Genomic DNA, 21,120 nt, shown 5'->3' with positions numbered 1-21,120 from the left:
CCACCTTATTACTAAACTTCAGTGACCCTCCCCAGCTCATGCTAGGATTACTCCCTACATAAAAGCTCTTGTTAGTGTACCTAGGAAAAATACAAATTACTTTTAAAATCTGATTCATTTCCAGATCTTACAGTAAACTCTGTATCTAGTTCCTTGTAAGTTTATTAACCCTTAAACGCCTACTGGACGTATCATACGTCGACTAAAATTGTCTGTTGGGTGTCAAGTGGACGTACCATACGTCAACTACAAAAAATTTCAACCTTCGGTCAACTTTGACTCGACCGAAATGGTCGAAAAACGCAATTGTAAGCTAAAACTCTTACATTCTAGTAATATTCAATCATGTACCTTCATTTTGCAACAAATTGGAAGTCTCTAGCACAATATTTCGATTTATGGTGAATTTTTGAAAAAACTTTTTCCTTACGCCCACGCGGTAACTCGGCCGAAAATTTCAGAAATTCTTTCATCATTTTGTCGTAATTTTTGCACTGTTTTATATTAGCCGTTACGTAAAGTTTTATATATGAAATGTGCGCAATTTCATGTAAAATACAGCAAAATACAACCCATGGTTGTAGCTTTTATCAGTTTGGAAATATTTTCATATAAACCACAATAACTGCCAAAATTTCAACCTTTGGTCAACTTTGACTCGGCCGAAATGGTAAAAAAACGCAATTGTAAGCTAAAACTCTTACATTCTAGTAATATTCAATCATTACCTTCATTTTGCAACAAATTGGAAGTCTCTAGACAATATTTCGATATATGGTGAATTTTTAAAAAAATTTTTCCTTACATGTCCGCTGTTTTTTCTTTAAACACGTTGTCGTAATGTTTGCACCGTTTTATATTAGTCGTTACATAAAGTTTTATATATGGAAATGTGCGCAATTTCATGTAGAATACAACAGAAAATAACTCATGGTTGTAGCTTCTATCAGTTTTGAAATATTTTCATATAAATCATGATAACTGCCAAAATTTCAACCTTCGGTCAACTTTAACTTGACCGGGAAATGGTCAAAACGCAATTATAAGCTAAAACTCTTACATTCTAGTAATATTCAATCATTTACCTTCATTTTGCAATAAACTGGAAGTCTCTAGCACAATATTTCGATTTATGGTGAATTTCTGATAAAAACTTTTTCCTTACGTCCATCTTGCGCAGTAACTTCGGCCAACATCTCAGAAATTCTTTCGCCACGTTGTCGTAATGTTTGCATCGTTTTACATTAGTCGTTACATAAACTTTTATATATGAAAATGTGTGCAATTTCATGTAGAATACAACAGAAAATAGCTCATGGTTGTAGCTTTTACCAGTTTTGAAATATTTTCACATAAATTACGATAACTGCCAAAATTTCAACTTTCGGTCAACTTTAACTCGACCGAAATGGTCGAAAAATGCAATTGTAAGCTAAAACTCTTACATTCTAATAATATTCAATAATTTACCTTCATTTTGCAATAAATTGGAAGTCTCTAGCACAATATTTCGATTTATGGTGAATTTTTGAAAAAACATTTTCCTTACGTCCAATTGGTAACTTCGGCGAACATCTCAGAAATTCTTTCGTCACGTTGTCGTAATATTTGCACCGTTTTATATTAGTCGTTACATAAAGTTTTATATGTAAAAATGTGTGCAATTTCATGTACAATACAACAGAAAATAACTCATGGTTGTAGCTTTTATCAGTTTTGAAATATTTTCATATAAATCACGATAAATAGAAAAATTCGACTTTCAGTCAACTTTAACTTGACCGAAATGGTCGAAAAACTGCAATTGTAAGCCAAAACACTTACAGTCTAGTAATATTCAATCAATTAGCTTCATTTTTCAACAAAGGAAGTCTCTAGCACAATATTTCGATTTATGGTGAATTTCTGAAAAAAACATTTTTTACGTCCGCTCATTTAATTCATGCATCATTTTGTGATAATATTTTCTCTGTGTTGCTTTGATCGTTTTACAATTTGTTATATACCAAAATCATCGCAGTTTAGTGTACAATACAAAAAAAAATAACCCGTTAGCTTTAACCGTTTTGCTCACAGTGCGATTTGTATAAAATTATATATGAAAAATTTTTTTTGCGCTGTCATATATTTCAATATTTATATATGATAATGATATTTTTTTTCATTTCTGATGGTTGCATACTAAACTTCAGGCAATGACAAAAAAGGAGCCAAAAATTTAATCTTAAAAACTAAAGCGTGCTGTGATTTTTTGAAAAACTTTTTTCCGCTCTCAAAGTGTTTTTAACTCCCGAACGCCGCCGGCATACGGGAAACATTTTTGTAAATAGAGGCTCGGCGTTTAAGGGTTAATGGAGTCTTCTGCCAACTAAACCAGAAAACTGACATTTTTTAATTTTAAACCCTTCAATAGTTACATAATGAAAGATTTTCTGGAATTGATTATACAATGGAAGAATTTGAATGCTTCTATATAGAAAGTCTTTGAAAACTTATTTTAAAGTTTTTGGAGGTGACAACTTTTATTAGATGGTACAGTATTTACATAGAGGCATTGCTTAGGATGATTGTGTTTATTATGTACAGTGAACCCCCTGTATTCGCGGGGGATGAGTACCACACCCCCCCGTGAATAGCTAAGATCCTCGAATACTTAAAACCCCTCTAAAAACACTTAGAACTGCCCATTTTGATAATTTAAACACAAGAAAACCCCTGTAAAAATGCTCATACCTGAGTATTTTAATAGTTTTATCACAAAAAGTGCATTTATTCATGGAAATTATATGAAAATTAGTGAATATTTCTCAGTGAAAAATACCGCGAATGGGTGAATTTTCCGCAAATAATGGGTAGATATGTTCCATAGAGAAACCTGCGAATGCGTGAGTCCGCGAATCATGAGAACACGAATACGGGGGGTTTACTGTAATTACAATGAAGATTAAACACTAATTTTAAGTATGTAACTTACCCAGTAGTTACATTGCTATTGTTTCAAACCAAACAGCAGCTAGAATTCAAAATTTGCACCAGCAAAAACAAAAAACATTATGGCAGCTAGGAGATACCCCCCTCTACCCACTGGTGGAGGAGTGAGGAACTACCTTAACACAAAACTTCAGTCATTTCTGCCGGCTTGTGCCGTACACACCTGTTTGCAGCAGCTGCTAGAATTCAGGAATACAGTATTCTGCTATTGGAATTTGTTGATGAACTTAGAGTTTTGTCTTCAATATTTAGTTAGGACAAGCAGTTACATCATTTCTACTTTGTGTTATTTTAGCAACCCTCTTTTCTTTGCAGTATGTCAGACTCGAGCTCAGGTAAGATCCGGGCAATTAGAGTTTGCAGCAAAGGGTGCAAAAGTAGGTTAGCTAAAGAGATTTATGATGCACATACAGGCAGTCCCCGGTTATTGGCGGGGTTCCGTTTCTGAGGGTGTGATGATAACCAAAAATTGATGATTTCGGCAATATTCGGAGGTTATCGGCGCCGAAAAGCACCGATTTTCGGTTATCGGCGCCTCTGTTAGGTATGTATCGGCGCCGATAAGCAGAAATCGGCGATTTTTGGCTACGAAAATTGCCGATTTTCATCGCTAGACAAGCACCATAAAACCGGATCGCTGTTAACCGAGCCTGCCGTTAACCGGGGACTGCCTGTACTGTTTGCGCAGCTTGTAGCGGTCAGGACTGTAACCTGGATTTGACATGTGATTAGTGTAGAGATTGGGATGAAGGGAAGTGGAAGATTTATTCAAGTAGGATGAAAAAGTTGGATTCTACTAGGAAGCAGAAAGCTGCAGTTAGAGCTTCCTCTAAGGAAGTAGATAATCAGGATCATGAACTTTCCATTTCTCCCATTAACACCCCCCTGTTAATCAACCCGTTCCTAAACCTGGTTTCCTTTCACCTGAACCCATTGCCGTGACCAGCCTCAAAGCCCGTATGAACGTGAGATTTTCGTTAATGCTTCAAGCTGTTGAGAAGTTGGGATCCTCTGTAAAATCCTTGGAGGATAAAGTGACTACTGTTAGTGTTTTGTGAAGTGGAGGAGGTGGTTACTTGCCCCGCTCGTGCTCCTAGGCAAAGGTCCCTGTTAGACTCCCCATCCCCTGGGAGGAAGAATACTGGAGTCCCAAGGGAGGCGAGCCGGGTCTGCTCCTAGGTAGTCGCCCTCAGGCGGATATGATGTTGACTCCCAGACCTCTAAGGAACGCCATTGGAAAGGCATCTCCAGAGAGGAGTTTCCGAACCTATTGAGTTCGGGAGAGTCTTCGCCCAGGCACCAATGGTCTTCTTCAGGCAAGTCTTGCCCGCTTAAAAGGTCTCATGGTGTCTTGCCTGAGGCAGTACCTAAGAAGTGAACGATTATTCATGCTTCTCCTTCCCCTGGTTGTAGTTGGTGGGAGGCTCCGGAGGTTTTTTCGCCTTCCCGAGACGGTAAGGGAGCACCGGAGTTGGCTCCAAGGCGCTGATTAACTTCTGCTAAGAAGAGTAAGAGGATTTCGCTTGATGTGGAGGCGCAAAAGCAGTCGTTTTGACTGGATGATGAAGAGGCGGTAGCGCGTGAGTGCCAGTATCAGGAGAAGCGCATTCTTGCACCTAAATCTTCGACTCGTTCGTTGGCGCCAACTCGCCTCTCGTCTGCCAGACGCTTGGGTTCTCCAACACGTATTTCCAAGCAGGAAGTTCAGGACCTTTCGGCGATTTCCATTCAAGCGAAGTTGGATAAGATTTTGGGTTTTGTGCAACCCACTCAGAACAAGACTCATTCTCTGGTAGTTGTTTCCCCTACACATTCAGACGAGGAAGCAGACGGAGAAGGTGATGAGGAAATAGAACAGGAGAGTCACAGTTCCACCGCTTACAAGAAGCTTTTGAAATTCTTTGTTGAGAGTTCTCCAGATTCATTTTCTCATGTAGTGCCTTCCTCTCTGGACTCTTCTCGCTCGAGGGATTGGAAGAAGAGTGCTTCAATTTTGTCTTTTTCGGCGCGGAAAGCACTAAAAGGGATCAATGCTTGGCTCCTTCAGAAGAGGGAGCAGGGCAAGACTGTCTTCTCTTTTCCTCCTCCCAGGGAGACTTGCTTGGGGCTTATCGGGAAACCTCTTTCTTTGGGAGTTTCTGCCTCCTCCCAGGGAGCTTTTAATTTAGACGTTCAGCTTTTAATTCGGCGAAGGTTATGTTTTCTACACTCGAACTGGATCACCTGTTGAAGCACGTCTTTCGTATTTTTGAGGTGGTCAGTTTTGTGGACTGGTCCATTGGAGCATTGGGCTGCAAGATTTCTGCATGTTCTTCTTTGGATTAGGAGACATTTACAGATGTATCGGAAGTCCTTAACGTTTTAGATCAAGGGGTTATCGACGCTGCTTTGGTACTTACTGCTATGCTTTCTTTAGGCGTCATTAAGAAGAGAGAATTATGGTGTCCTTTCCTTATGAAGTGAGTGTCAGGAATTCAAAGGTCAGCCTTGTTGTTTGCACCTCTTAATAAGAAGTTGTCTTCTTCTTCTGTGTCTTCATCTTCGCATGGAGTGCCCTTTCAAGGTAGAGGAGGTTCTAGAGGATTGGCAAATTCTAGAGGAAGAACAAGGGTCCCTCTTACATCAATTAAGAAAGTTCCCCAGTCCGCCAGCAAGAAGCACATCCTCTGTGCACCGGTGGGAGCAAGACTTCTACCGTTTTGGAGGTGTTGGAGAGAGATAGGAGCAGAGAGCTGGGTTGTGGAGACTCTGAGAAGGGCTACCGTATTCCTTTTGTGGTTCAGCCCCCTTTCTCGAAGGTACTGATAGCTTTGACGGCTTATGTAGGCGATTCAAAGAAATCCATGGTGCTTTCTGAAGAGGTGTCGGCCCTGTCAGACAAGAGAGCTGTAGAAGCAGTGGAAGATCAGAGCTCTCTGGGCTTCTACAATCGCCTGTTTTTAGTTCCCAAAGCTTCAGGGGGTTGGAGACCCGTGTTGGATGTCAGCACGTTAAACAAGTTTGTAAAACAGACAAAATTCTGCATGGAGACCAACAACACGGTTCTATCATCCATCAGACGAAGATTGGATGGGAACGGTGGATATGCGGGATGCATATTTCCATGTCCCAATACATGAAGAGTCTCGGAAGTATCTGTTTTGTATTCAGGAACCAAGTTTTCTAGTTTCGGGCTCTCTGTTCCGGCCTTTCGACAGCACCTCAAGTTTTTACCAGGATTCTAGCCCCATTTTCGACGACTGGCTTCTTCGGTCGGGAACTGTAGCGAAGTGCACAGAGGATCTTCAAGTGACTTAAGATTAGCAGAGGAGTTGGGTCTTCTAATCAACCATCAGAAGTTGTGTCTGATCCCTTCTCAGAAGACAGTATATTTGGGAACTCAGATAGATGCAGTGAATTTTTGGGTTTCTCTGTCGGCTCAAAGAGTCAATTCTTGCCTTCAAAAAGTTTCTAAGTTTCTGGCTCTCAGAACTTGCTCTGCGAACAAATGGATGAGCCTTCTGGGGACATTGTTGTCCCTAGAGATGTTCGTGGATCTGGGGTGCCTCCACACAAGACCATTACAATTATATCTAAAAGTGAAGTGGCGGAGGAAGGAATTTCCAGATTCCTTCGTTTTTGAGATTTCTGAGGAATTCAAGAAGGATCTGTTTTGGTGGCTGTCAAGAGAAAGATTGATGGAAGGAAAGTCTCTAGCTCCGTTGAACCCCAATCTAACATTCTTTTCAGACGCATCTGACCAGGGATGTGATGCGGTTTTAGGGGACAGAGAGACGTCAGGAGTTTGGAACAAAAGCCAACGGAAGTGGCATATCAACATGAAAGAATTGGTAGCTGTTCATCTAGGGTTGACAGAATTTGCATAACAGATCAGAGGGAAGGTAGTAGAAGTCCATTCAGACAATGTAACAGCTCTGTCATATATTCGGAAACGAGGCACTCGCTCGTTCTCCCTTTGCGAGGCGACGAAAATTCTGTTATTGTGGCTGAAGCAAAATCAGACGCAAGTATTGACAGGGTTTGTTCAAGGGAAATTAAATGTAAGGGCAGACTTGCTCAGTCGCAAAAAGCAAGTGATCTTGATGGACTGGACTTTGCACCCCTTGGTATGTCGGCAAATATGGAAGTGTTGGGGGACTCTGCTGGTAGACATATTTGCCACAGCCATGAACAACAGACTTCCAGTTTATTGTTCTCCAATTCTGGACCATCAGGCTTGGGCTACAGATACCATGGTTCAGGATTGGGAGAATCTGGATGTGTATGCCTTCCTGCCATTCAAGATGGTCAGGGAAGTGTTGAACAAAGTCAGGACATACAAGAACGTCAGAATGACTCTGATCGCCCCATTTTGGCCATCGAGGGAATGGTTCCCGGATCTGCTGGAACTTCTGACAGATTATCCAAGGCTTCTACCTCAAAGGAAGGATCTAATCAGGCAGCCTCACGTAAGAAAGTTCCACAAGGATCTGTCAGATCTAGTGCTAACAGCGTTCAGACTATCAACCATCGCCTCAGAGACAAGGGATTTTCTCAGCAAGCTTCAGAGGCTGTCACAGAATGTAGAAGGAGGTCTTCTTTGGACGTATACCAGGCCAAGTGGAATGTTTTTAGAGACTGGTGCAAGAGAGAGGGAGTCTCTTCTTCTAAGACATCTTTAGCGCAAGTGGCCGATTTTTTCTTGTACTTAAAGCAGACGAAGCTATTATCTATCTCTACCATTAAGGGGTACAGGGCGATGTTGGGCTCAGTGTTTCAACACCGTGGTCTAGATTTGTCTGGTGACAAAGATTTGTCAGATTTAATTAAGTCCTTCGATAAGAAGAGGACGAAAGGACCAAGACTAATAGGCTGGAACTTGGACGTGGTTCTGAAGTGGCTTAGGAGTGATAGATTCGAACCTCTCAGTACAGCGTCTTTGAGGGAGGTGACGAGAAAGACGTTACTTTTAGTAGCCTTAGCTACAGCGAAGAGGGTAAGTGAAGTGCATGCCTTAAATAAAAAAGTAGGTTTCGCAAATGGAAATGCTATCTGTTCCTTTAATATGGGTTTTATGGCCAAGAATGAAACCCCATCCAGGCCTTGGCCATGGTCGTTCGAGATTCGTAATCTAACAGATCTAGTTGACAGAGAAGAGGAGAGACTCCTATGCCCTGTTAGAGCTCTCAAGTTCTATATGCAAGTGACCAAGTCTATTAGAGGTAACTCGGACCATCTCTGGTGCTCTGTTAAGAATCCTTTTCGACCCCTCCCAGAAAACGCATTGGCTTTCTTTATTTGGAGTGTAATAGTGGAGGCTCATGAAAATTTGGATGATGTAGAGTGCAGTGTTTTGAAAGTTAAAATGCATGAAGTACAAGCGGTTGCTACCTCTCTGGCCTTCAGACGCAATTTGTCTCTTTCTTCTATTGTACAAGCGACCTTTTGGAAGAGTAGGTCAGTGTTCGCCTCGCATTATCTGCGAGATAGTGGCTGGCACAGTATTGGGTGAAAAAAAAGTAAGTATACCTTAGTTTTACTAGACCACTAAGCTGATTAACAGCTCTCCTAGGGCTGGCCCGAAGGATTAGACTTATTTTACGTGGCTAAGAACCAACTGGTTACTTAGCCACGGGACCTACAGCTTATTGTGGAATCCGAACCACATTATAGCGAGAAATGAGTTTCTATCACCAGAAATAAATTCCTCTAACTCTTCATCAGCCGGCCGCGGGAATTGAACTCCGGCCCATCGAGTGACAGTCTGAAGCTCAACCGGCTCAGCCAACAAAGGGCTAGTATTGGGTGAAGGTGATGAGGAAGTTCATCCTTCCTTAGTGTCCCCTTCTCCTTGACGCAGGTTTTAGAGTTACCTGGGGAATCTGGGGGTACGTCGTGCGGTGCGTTTAGGAGTACCTCAGTCATTAGTTTTTTAAGGGGTTTAATTTTGGTGTAGGCTAGTGGTGATACCCATCGATTGGTTTTATGCTTTTTGGTTGGTACTGCTTCCTGAGCAGGGGCATTTGTTTGGTCACCCTTGTGACCTAGAAGGGTTCATAGACGATCCATGGCTCCCTCACTACGTCTAGCAGTTAAGAAGAGCTCCATATTTAAGAGGCAGAATCAGTATGGATCGCTCACTTAACAGGTAAGGAACTTACAACTTTTCTTTTACCTTATAAAAAAAGGTTAACACAAACTTAATTGTAGTTTTATTTAGTGTGGAAATCAGCAATGTAACTACTGGGTAAGTTACATACTTAAAAATGACATTTTCATAATAAAATAAAGTTTTTTTAAGTATACTTACTGAGTAGTTACATGATCAAAGCCCTCCTCCTCCCTTCTCATGAATGTAGGGCATAAACAACTGAAGTTTTGTGTTAAGGTAGTTGCTCACTCCTCCACCAGTGGGTAGAGGGGGTATCTCCTAGCCGCCATATTATTTTTTGTTTTTGCTGGTGCAAATTTTGAATTCTAGCTGCTGTTTGGTTTGAAACAATAGCAATGTAACTACTGGGTAAGTATACTTAAAACTTTATTTTATTATGAAAATGTCATATTGTTATGAAATCTTCGGCTTATAGTTGTATCAACTACTTTCAGCAAAACAACCCTGGGAAATGACTGTACATAGCAGTATCATTAAACATGGGCTACGGCTTTATTATAGGTAAGGAAATTGTATAATTTTTTAATTTTAAGAAGCTTTACTAGTTTAGGATAAATTCTATTTTATTTTTAACTAATGAGTGCTGGCAGGGATATTTTAAGGCTCCATCTCATGATATATACTGCAGTGCATGATCAAGTTTTTTATATATGTAACTTACCCAGTCATTAATCGTTGTAGTTTCTACTCTCAAAGCAGCTTGAATTTCGAAATGTGCAGTAACACTTCTTCTCTCTAGAGTAGAGGAGGTGACTAGCTGCCACCCACTTTCTGGGGAAGAAGAGGAACAACTTAGCAACTGGCCTCAATTTGTTTCTGCCATCATATGGCTACACATGGTTGTAGGAGCGCAGTTTGGTTTCGAATGTGCTTACTATCTTCCCTTTTTGGTGTAGTATTTTGCTCATGGTTGCCATCGACAAGTTTATTATTTAGGATTATTCATTTATCTTTGTTGTTCTCTGACGAGAATTACTGACTGTTATTTTTCTTAGACTTGATTGTTATTTGTAACTTGACTGATTTTTGATGATGTCTAATTCTAGCTCATCTAATTTTTGGTATTGCAGTGAAGGCTGCAATACCAGGTTAACAAAACCTTTGTATTAATCTCACTCTTTTTATATAAGTAACTTACCCAGTAATTACATAGCTATTAGTTTCTTTTAATCAGCAGCTTAAAATTTTGAAATTACGGGTCACGCTAATTTGTTTTGGTTATGGCGAAGTGCCCCGCCCACTTTTGGGTGTAAGAGAAGGTACAACATAGCAAAGAGCTTCAGTTTGTTTCTGCCGGCTGTGGTTGAAGGACTGTGGTTGGCAGCAGCTTGAATTTTGAAATTTATACTTGTTCCGACACAGTATGCAAACCCTCGGTCCTTTACATTAGGATTACTTTCAGGCGTAGGCTGGAAACGGCCGTTGAACTTCAAACAAGGTGGTTAGGCAGTTAACTACTGTCCGGGAGGCGGGAGTACCGCCTGCCCGGATGTAAACATTCCAGTTTGCTTTCGGCCGTCGTAGCGCATGGACGTTGTTCTTCGCCGCTTTCTGCCTGACAGCTTTCTTTTCTGCGTAATTGGTGGGAAATTTACTTTTTTCTTTGTTATGGAGAAACCATCCAAACCTTCCTATCCCCAGCATGTATGTCCTGGGGTAGGGGGTAAAAAGTGTAACTCTTTACAGTCTAGAGTCGACGTGGACCCACACGCCCTCTGTACATCTTGCAGGGGGCGTGTGTGTTCACGATACGACCCTTGTAGTGAGTGTTGTTCTTGGTCCTCCGAGCAATGGGGGAAGTTCGAGGGGAGGAGACATTACCGTCGTAAGCCTACCAAGGAGTCGTCCAAGGGAAACGCCCCCGACGACTCCAGTGGTGGCGAATGTGTCGGGCTCGTTTCTCCCTCCCGGCGAACTTCCCCTGCTTGCTCCCTCTCCCTCGGGTGAGGACTCCCCCTTCCCCTTCCTCTTTCGTTTCATCGTTTGTGGAAGGGCGCTGGGAGAGTTGGACCAGGACATCCTCTATGAGGTCTCTTCCCGTTCTGGAGGGGAGTTTTTTCCTCCGGAGTGGGTAGAGGCTTCCTGTACTAACCCGACTCTCGCTTCAGGTCTCGGGCTGGATAGCCAGGCTTCGATCCCAAGCTCAACCTGGCTACACCTGGGCCTACCTGGCACGTCACTGGAGGGATTGGCTCCACTGCCCCCCGCTCCAGTTACGACTCACTCGGCAACGACAGCCACTACTACGACCGTCACCATGTCTAGGTTTGCTCAGCTCCCGGTGTCAGTTGCATCACATCTCGACACCCAAGTTTCGGCGTCACCTGCGTTGCAACACGATGTTCCGCTGCTGCCTGGCTTCCTGGCTCCGTTCACGCGTGCTGGCCCCGCCTACATGGTGACGTCATCATACCCGTATGTGACTGTCGCTGCCCCCGTTGCTGACCCTGGCTTGTCCACGACCACTGTTCCTCGCCTGACGTTCCAGCCCAGCCCTTCGTCTGTTCCAGTCCCCATCCCATCAACCATGGCGCGGCCTGACATGAATATCCACGCGGGAGGGGCAGCGCCTGCATTCCCGGCCCGTCCACTTTTGTTCCTGGCCGACACGCTGCTGTCTCCAGGCAGGCAAATGCTGGCTCGAGCTCCGCGGTCTCTGCCCGGGATGTGCCTTCTGCTGCAGCCCCTCCTGCAGCCCCTCCTGCTGTTCCTGAGTCTTCGGCCTCACTCTCCTGGCTTGGGGACTTGACGGCGTTCCTGAAGCAGATGGTGAAGAAGAAGAAGAGGTCTAGGAAGGTGTCGTCGTCTTCATCTTTGTCTTCGTCATTATCGTCGTCTTCGTCTGCTGCCTCTTCCGCTTCTCCTTCCGAGGCTTCGCAGCCGAAGAAGAAGAAGTCTGCCTCTCCCCCCCCTAAGAAGCCTTGCACCGAGGCTTCTAAGGGTCTGCCTCCTTCCACAGGGAAGGCAGTGGGATCTCTCGTCGGCTCTTCCCGATCCTCGGATCAGGGAACCGCTGCCCTGGCCTCTGGGTCAGTGGCACTGGGAGCCAAGGGCGTGCAGGCCAAGGCCTGCACTCCCCCCCGCTGCGCCTAAGAAACTTCCTGCGTCGAAGGCCAGCGAGTCCACGTCGGACACTCGTTCGCGAGTTGCTCTGAGTACCCGGGTCTCAAAGGAGACCATGGTCCCCCAGTCTGATACGGAAGAAACTTCTCGCCGTACAGACCAGGGCGTGGAGCGAGAGGAAGAGCCTGGGCATGCAGGTGCTCCGACTCTTCCTGCTGGTACTCCTTCAGGTGCCAAGTCAGGTTCCCGGGATAGTGCTTCAGCCCCGCGGGGCCGAACGCAAGGAGAGGTGGAGAAGAGGTCCCCTGCTCAGTCTTCCTGAGAGGCTACGGCCTCGAAGAAGACTGGGGCGCGTCCAGAGGACAGCGCAAGCTCGCACCAGCCAGCCGCGCACTTGACTCCTCCCAGTCCCCGGCCACTTCCGCGCGGCCAGCCTGGCTCGGGGGAGACAAGTGCGCGGCTCTGCTCTCGCGAGCCTCTCCGCTCTCCTCGGGAGATTGCTTCGCCTGGGCTAAAGCAGTCTCCTCGACCCAGGGGCTCGTCATCACCGTGGGTTGGTGACCGCTCTTGGCTCACTGCCTCTGCTGGTTCTGCCAGTAAAGCCAGTTTGAGCGCCCGATCTTCCTCGCCTGTCCCCTCCGCCCCTTCGGTTTCTTCCAGGGGGCGCGAGTCAGAGAGGAGGAACTCTGGGGAGTGTTCTCCTCAGAGTTCTACCGCGTGGGGGTACGAACCTGGCTTGGTTCTCGGCTCGACCAGGTCTTACGCCTGCGTGGTTCAGGAAGGTCCACGGGGGTCTGCCGAGGTTCTCCCTCCAGCGGGGAGAGTAGTTCGGGAGGACCGCACTCTGGAGAGACTCGAGGGTCCTCTGCCCCAGGATGCGGACACCCCAAATACAGAGGACTTTTTCGAGGTTATCGCGCTGATTCGTCAGCACAATGACCTCGGGGAAGGGACCACGGCCTCGTCTGTGGATCATCCGTCGCGCCTCGAATCCTTCTGGGGACCCAAGAAGGAACCCAAGGCTTCGGTGGGGCTGCTGTGGTCCACGCTTGCCGAGGGGATACTCGACCAGGTGAATCGTCTTGTGTCTGGGCAAGACAGTTCGCTTCGTTCGAGCCGCTCCGACAGGCTTCTTCCTCCTCCTCTGCCTCGACAGAAGCGCTTCTACACTCCAGTGGAAGGGGCGTTACTGACTAAGCAGGTTGACCTGGACCTGACTCGTCTGGATACGGGTCTGTTGTTGCAACAATTGACCGCAGAGAGTATCACCCTCTCTCAACAAGAAGCTGCAACCCTGGAAGCCACCGCCATGGCGGGCTTCCAAGCAGTCTCCTGGCTCGATCTGTGGTCCTTCACAGTATCAAAGGTAGCTGCTTCCTCAGGCGCTATTGTACCTGGGGAGGACTCTGCCTTCGGGAGACTGTGCCAGTCTGGGGGTAGGGCTATCTCCTACCTCTCCCACCAAACTGCAAACCTGTGGGCAAACCTTGTGCTAAAGCGAAGGGATGCCATTCTCTCTCGCTTTGCCAGGTCTGTAGGTCCCGAATCAGCTATCGCCCTGCGGAATGGACTTTTGCTGGGTTCCTCCTCTCTCTTTCCCAGAGAGCTGGTGGACGCCGCGGTGGACAAGCGCTGTGCTGATGACAGCGACCGGCTTGTCCACCAGGCAGTGGCCAAGACCTCCGGGTCTTGGCATTCCACTGCGGCCAGGTCTTCGGGCCAGGCTGGCACTTCCTCGGCCCCTAAGAAGTCCCAGTCTTTGAAGGGGTCTCAAGGAAACACCCAGCCTTCTTCTTCCTCGAGAAGGGGGGGTCCCTCCCACCCTTTTCAGCCCACTTTCCAAGCCGGTAAAGGGGTCAAGGGTAAGAAGAAGAAGGGGAAACGCTAGGGGTGGCGTTCCCTCCCCAAAAGCTGCCGAAGGTGGGGGGGTTGCCTGTTGAGCCATTGGGCAACTTGGCAGCGACATGAAGCCGAGACCTGGATAGTGGATGTCCTTCAGGAGGATATCTACTACCCTTCGAGTCTTGGCCTCCCCTCACCTACTCTCCGGTCCATCTCCAGACTTATGTTCTAGGCACCACACTACAGCAAGAAGTGCAAGCCATGCTGAGCAAGGGTGCTGTAGAAGTCGTGTCGGACCAGTCTCCAGGCTTTTACAGCCATGCCTTTCTTGTAGAGAAAGCTTCAGGGGGATGGAGACCGGTCATAGACCTCTCTCCCTTGAACCGTTTTGTTCGCCAGACTCGGTTCACGATGGAAACAGCTCAAACTGTGCTGGCCTCCATCAGGGAGAACGACTTCATGCTTACGGTGGACCTGAAGGATGCGTATTTCCAAATACCCATTCATCTGTCCTAGGGAAGTTGCTCTTCCAATTCAGGGCACTTTGTTTCAGGCTCTCGACCGTTCCCCAGGTGTTCACGAGAGTATTCTCCCTCGTGTCAGCTTGGGCCCACTTGCACGGGATACGTCTTCTGAGGTATCTCGACGACTGGCTAGTCCTGGCGAGCTCTCGCTCGCAGTTGCTGCAGGACAGGGATCGGCTCCTTGAGTTTTGCCGAGATCTAGGGATCGTGGTAAATCTGGAGAAGTCAGATCTCACCCCCAAGCAGAGGATAAAGTACCTGGGCATGCTGATAGATACGGTGGCAGCGAAAGTCTTTTCCTCGGACTCTCGTATCAGCAAGTTCAGGCAGGCAGCACAGCTGTTCCTGTCACGGCAGGAGCAGCCAGCTCGGCAATGGCAAGTTGTCATCGGTCACCTGTCGTCTTTAGAGAAGCTAGTACCTCACGGGTGTCTTCACCTGTGGTCTCTCCAGTGGAGACTGAAGGAGTATTGGTCCCAGTCCCAAGACCCCCAGTCCTTCCTCATCCCTCTTTCCGAGGAGGTGAGGAAGGACCTTCGCTGGTGGTTAGACGACAGGAACCTCTTGATAGGAGTATCCCTGCATACTCCCCCTCCGGACATGCTTCTGTTTTCGGACGCATCGACCAAGGGATGGGCCGCACACCTGGAGGAGTTGCTGACTTCGGGAGTGTGACACCAAGACGACGAGCACCTTCACATCAACATCCTGGAACTCAAGGCGGCCTTCCTGGCCCTCCAAGAGTTCTGGGATCGAGTGATGGGACATTCCGTGGTACTGATGAGCGACAATACCATGGTAGTGGCATACGTCAACAAGCAGGGGGGACTGGTGTCCCACCAGCTTCATCAGTTGACGTTGCAGGTGCACGAGTGGGCTGTGGCTCACTCAGTAGAGCTGTCAGCCAGGTACATTCCAGGTAAGAGGAATGTCGTGGCAGACAAGCTCAGCAGCCAGAGCCAGGTGGTAGGGACCAAATGGTCCCTCCATCAGGAAGTAGTGGAAAGGCTGTTCGACCTGTGGGGGCGTCCAGCCATCGATCTGTTTGCCACCCGGCACAACAGAAAGCTCCAGGTCTTCTGTTGTCTTGCCGGACCCATGGGCCACTGTGGAGGACGCGTTCCAACACCCGTGGGACAATCTCGACGCATACGCCTTTCCCCCGTTCTGTCTGATTCGCTGAGTGATCAGCCGAGTGATGATCACCCCGAATCTCAGAATGACTCTGGTGGCACCCAAATGACCCCAGGCCGTTTGGTACCCGGACCTGCTAGCGCTCCTCTCCAAGGTGCCAAGAAAGATTTCCCCCTGGCCCAACCTCCTGTGTCAACCTCACGCAGAGCGGTTCCACCTGGCAGTGCATTCCCTGTGTCTTCATGGCTGGAGGTTATCCACCATCTCTTGCGAGCGAGAGGCTTTTCACGCCGTGCAGCAACAGAGATGGCAGGATACCTCAAAAGATCCTCCACAGCGGTATACCAGGGAAAGTGGTCCGACTTCTGTGGTTGGTGTCGTTGAAGGGGCAGCTCTCCGGTCAGAGATACTGTTCAGCAAGTCGCGGACTTCCTTCGCCGAGAGAAGCTTCTCTCCGTTTCAGCTGTGAAAGGCTACCGCGCCACACTTGGCCTAGTCTTACGGCTGAAAGGAGTAGACATCTCCTCCTCTTTCGAGATTTCTCTACTAATGAGAAGCTTCGAATGGTCTTGCCCACCCAGGGATCTCAGGCCCCCTGCGTGGGACGTGACTCTCATCCTAAGGAGCCTGACTCGTGCACCGTACGAGCCTTTACGAGTCGTCAGACGGATCTGACCCTCAAGACCGTCTTCTTGCTTGCCCTGGCATCGGCGAAGAGAGTTGGCGAGCTTCACGGACTTTCCTTCGATGTTAAACACTCGAGGGGATGGGAATCAGTTACGCTTGATTTCTTCCCGGATTTCGTAGCGAAGACTCAGAACCCTTCGGTCCCTGATGCACGGTTCGAGTCCTTCACGATTCCCTCCCTAGAGGACTTTGTAGGTAATGAACCAGACGAGATGCTACTGTGTCCTGTTAGAGTGCTGCGGCGCTATCTGAAGAGAACTCGGCGCCTCCGGCCTGAGTGTCGACGACTCATCGTTAGCACTGGCTCGACCAAGAAAGAAGTGTCCAAGAACACCATCTCTTTCTGGCTTCGTGAGACGATAAGGAGAGCGTACTCTGCTGCAGGAGAAGACGACACTGGTACGCTTCGTCCAAGAGCTCACGAGGTCCGCAGCATTGGTCCGTCCCTCGCATATGTCGGTGTCACACTTGCTGAAGGCGGGTGTGTGGTCCCAGCAGACTTCCTTCACCTCCTTCTACCTCCGGGATGTTGCACACAAGTCCTCGGACACTTTTTCCTTGGGTCCTGTGGTGGCTGCTCAACAAGTTGTGTAGCTTATCCAGCTCCTCTAACAGGACAGGTTGCATCTCGCCTAAGTTGTACGGCTGTGATTGGGAGATTGAATGTGGAGTGACTGGCCTCTCTTCTTTCTCCCCATCCTGGCTCTCTTCCCACGGGCAGGGAGCTGACGTGCCATTACAAGCTGGATCTGGCGATCGAGGCAGGTAAGCACATAACGGGAGCTCCTGTTCTATTTCCGTTCAGGTTAATAGAAGCAACCCTACTCCTTCCTCTTGCAAGGGGAGGAAGGAGACCATGACTATAAGACAAACCCAATGCTTGTATTTGCCTTATTGTCATCCGACGCCAAATTCTTCCTAGCCTACTTTGCATGAACTGACGTCTCCTCTTTCATGCAAAGGGACCCAGAAGTCTGACAACTGATCCTGTGTTTCTTACAACCCGATCTTTTATCAGAGGCAGTTTTTCCTTTCCTCGCTCTCATGACCAGGAAGGGAAGACAAGGTGGTGAACTCCAGTCAGCTCAGAGAGAGTTTATCAGATTCCTCCCTCCAATCAGTGAGTCTCCTAATGTAAAGGACCGAGGGTTTGTATATTGTGTCGGAACAAATAACAATTTTTAAAGTAAATTGTATTTTTCCTAACTATACAAACCTGAGGTCCTTTACACTTTATGCCCACCTCATGCCACCCTCAATCTGATACCTGGGCCGAAAGGCAAATTGAATGTTTACATCCGGGCAGGCGGTACTCCGCCTCCCGGACAGTAGTTAACTGCCTAACCACCTTGTTTGAAGTTCAACGGCCGTTTCCAGCCTACGCCTGAAAGTAATCCTAATGTAAAGGACCTCGGGTTTGTATAGTTAGGAAAAATACAATTTACTTTAAAAATTGGTATTTTGCTGGTTGTTTGCTCTATCTTCAATTGGTGAAGTATTTATTTTTTTAGCCTTTGGCATAATTAAGATAGTATTAGACAAGTTTTGATCATAGGTTTACGACTCTTTGCTGTTTTTTTGGACTTGTATTAGAATTTTCCAGGATGTCTCACACTAGTAATTCTAGTATTAGGTATTGTAGCAAAGACTGCAATACCAGACTGACTAAAGAACCTTACGACTCACACACTTTGTGTTCAGTGTAGGGGATGAACATGTTCAGTGGATATTTGTTGTGAGGAGTGTAGCGACTGGGATTTAGAGAAGTGCAAGACTTTTGATTCACATCTTAAGAAACTAGCTAGAGATAGGAAGAGGAAAGCTATTGCTAGGGAATCTAGTAAAGCTTTAGCTAGTCAGGATTCATCCGCTAAGTCGGATGCAATTGCATCTATAATTCCTTCTGATCCCATTCCATCTCCTCCACCTGTGCAACCCTCTCCTTTACCTGGCTGTCACGTTTCCGACCCCAACACCATCGCCAGTCTGGAGTCGAAAATCGACACTCGCTTCGAGTTGATTGTGCAATCGATCTCTAAATTAGTGTCATTGGTGAAAGTGCTAATTGATAAAAGTGAGTCAGAGTGCCCCGTGGCACCCAGTGCAAGTGCAGTGGTTGGAGGAGGTGGCTGTTCGGCCCGCCGATTCTCCTAGGACAAGACGCATCTTTTTCCACAGGCTATAGTTCTGGACATTGCCTATGACCCACAGAAGAAGAACACTCAGGATCTGCTCTCCTAATCTACAAGACTCCCCAAGGATTCTTCGACTCTTCCTCCCAGATCGTCGTTTCCACTGCAACCTACTCCCTTTTGGAGCTCCCGTTCTAGATCCCAAACTAGATCAAGATCATATACCCGTTTCCCATAGCGTTCCATCAAGAAGTCCTCCTCCAAGTCTTACTCCAAGAAATGAAACCATAGTCCTCTGTACTCAGGTAGGGCTTTTGAGAACGGTGGGAACAAAAGGGAGCGGAATCTTGGATAGTGTCTGTCCTGAAGGAGGGCTACACTATCCCCTTTTTGAATAAACCTCCTCTAATCTGCAAGCCTGTCAAATTGACAGCATACTCTCCAGACTCAGAGAGATTTGCTGCTCTCTTCCTAGAGGTCGAGTCCCTTGTTCAGAAAGAGACTATAGAGGTAGTAGAGGACATTCATTCTTCGGGATTCTACAACCATCTTTTTGTAGTGCCCAAGTCATCGGGGGGCTGGAGACCCGTTTTGGATGTAAGAGCTCTAAATGTCTTTGTCAAAAAGACAACATTCAAGATGGAAACAAATCAATCGGTCCTTGCATCCATTCGCCAGGGAGAATGGATGGCATCCATTGACATGCAGGACGCGTACTTTCACATTCCAGTGCACCCGAATTCAAGAAAGTACCTCAGGTTTGTGTTTCAGAATAAGGTATTCCAATTTCGGGCTCTGTGCTTAGGTCTCTCGACAGCACCGCAAGTGTTTACCAGGGCATTGGCTCCCCTAGTGAATTGGCTTCATTTGAAGTAGATAAAGATCTTATATCTAAACGACTGGCTACTACGTTCCCGCTCGAAAGCTCAATGTACGGAGGACATTCGCACGACTCTTCTCTTGGCCCAAGAATTGGGCCTTCTCATCAGCTGGGATAAGTCTCTCCTGACGCCTTCTCAGGAGATTCCTTATTTAGGAATGACGATCAACTCTTGGGATTTTTCGGTTTTTCCAGTCCCAAAGAGAATAGAAAAGTGTCTCCAGACAGTGGAAGGATTTCTGGATCTAAACTTTTGCTTGGCCCATCAGTAGATGAGTCTTCTAGGCACCCTTTCATCCATGGAACAATTCGTCACTCTGAGAAGACTTCACCTGAGACCTCTCCAATTCTTCCTCAGAGCCAGCTGCAACAGGAAAAAGTTTCCGGACTCGTTTGTGTTCCCAATAACGGTAGCAATCAAGGAGGACCTTCGTTGGTGGAATTCCAGGAAGAGACTATCAGAAGGGAAGTCTCTTCAGCCTCTGAATCCCAGCCTAGAGTTCTTTTCAGATGCATCGAACCTAGGTTGGGGAGCTCTTTTGGGGTTAAAAGAAGTGTCAGGGACCTTGTCTCAGGAACAGCAAAACTGATACATCAACGTAAAAGAGTTACAGGCAATATTTCTGGGCCTACAGTGCTTCACGTCAGAAATTCGGGGGAGGACAGTAGCAGTGCATTCAGACAGCACAACGGCACTGGTGTACATCAAGAAACAAGGGAGAACCCAGTCTTTCTCCATGTATGAAGCAGCAAGGGGTCTTCTTCTTTGGTTACACCAAAACGACACAAGTGACAACTCGTTTTATCCGGGGGAGACTCAACGTTGTGGCGGACGAGTTGAGCCGTCAAAGACAGATCCTTCCCACAGAGTGGAATTTAGACCCGTTGGTTTGTCTGGATCTGTGGAAGCTTTGGGGGAAACCCATGATAGATTTGTTCGTGTCCTCCAGGAATCACTGACTTCCTCTCTTCTGCTCACCAGTACCTGATTACCTGGCATGAGCGACCGATGCAATGTTGCAGGATTGCTCGAACGAAGATATGTATGCCATTCCCTCCATTCAGTTTATTGAGACAAGTCATCAACAAATTCTGGTCTCATCAAAACCTGTCCATGATCTTGATAGCCTCCTTCTGGCTAGCAAAAGAGTGGTTTCTGGATCTACTAGAACTTCTTGAAGACTTCCCAAGACTGCTGCCACAGAAGCAACAACTTCTCAAGTAACCTCACTTATGTCGGTTCCACCAAAACCTGTCTTCTCTGGCCCTAACAGGATTTAAATTGTTAGGCGACTGTTCCGAAAGAAGCGTTTTTCAAGAGCGGCTGCAGACGTAATTGCGAAGTGTAGAAGATAGACATCAGATAATGTCTACCATGCTAAATGGTCCATCTTCAGGTCCTGGTACACACGAAATAAGGTGCCCTCTTGTTACCTGTGTAGCAGAAATAGCGGACTTTCTTCTGTTCCTACACTCCACGAAAGGACTTTCCACCTCTACCATTAAAGGCTGCAGGGCTATGCTTAGCTCAGTTTTCCACCATAAAGGAATGGACTTACCGTCTGACCAGGATTTGTCCAACCTTATTAAGTCCTTTGATACCACAAAGCTTAAAGAAAAACCTTTGCTTTCCTGGAATTTAGATGTGGTACTTAAGTGGCTGTCCAGTTCACATTTTGAGCCCATGCAATCTATCTTTTTAAGGGATCTAACCAG

The 21,120-nt window shown here is 46.8% G+C and overlaps 1 protein-coding gene across 1 annotated transcript in view; it reads left to right on the top strand.

Annotated features, from left to right (window-relative positions):
• Positions 1 to 9,578: 9,578 nt before the first annotated feature.
• waw (Translation factor waclaw) overlaps positions 9,579 to 21,120 on the top strand; it is a 570,569-nt gene continuing 559,027 nt past the window's right edge. The window contains exon 1 of the mRNA XM_067085359.1: positions 9,579 to 9,643. Within this exon, the coding sequence (XP_066941460.1) occupies positions 9,594 to 9,643 (50 nt within the window). The 5' untranslated portion in view covers positions 9,579 to 9,593. The remainder of the gene's footprint in view (positions 9,644 to 21,120) is intronic.

The sequence above is a fragment of the Macrobrachium rosenbergii genome, chromosome 42 (assembly GCF_040412425.1).
Source record: "Macrobrachium rosenbergii isolate ZJJX-2024 chromosome 42, ASM4041242v1, whole genome shotgun sequence".
Classification (NCBI taxonomy): domain Eukaryota; kingdom Metazoa; phylum Arthropoda; class Malacostraca; order Decapoda; family Palaemonidae; genus Macrobrachium; species Macrobrachium rosenbergii.
This window is presented reverse-complemented; position numbering and strand designations above follow the sequence as displayed.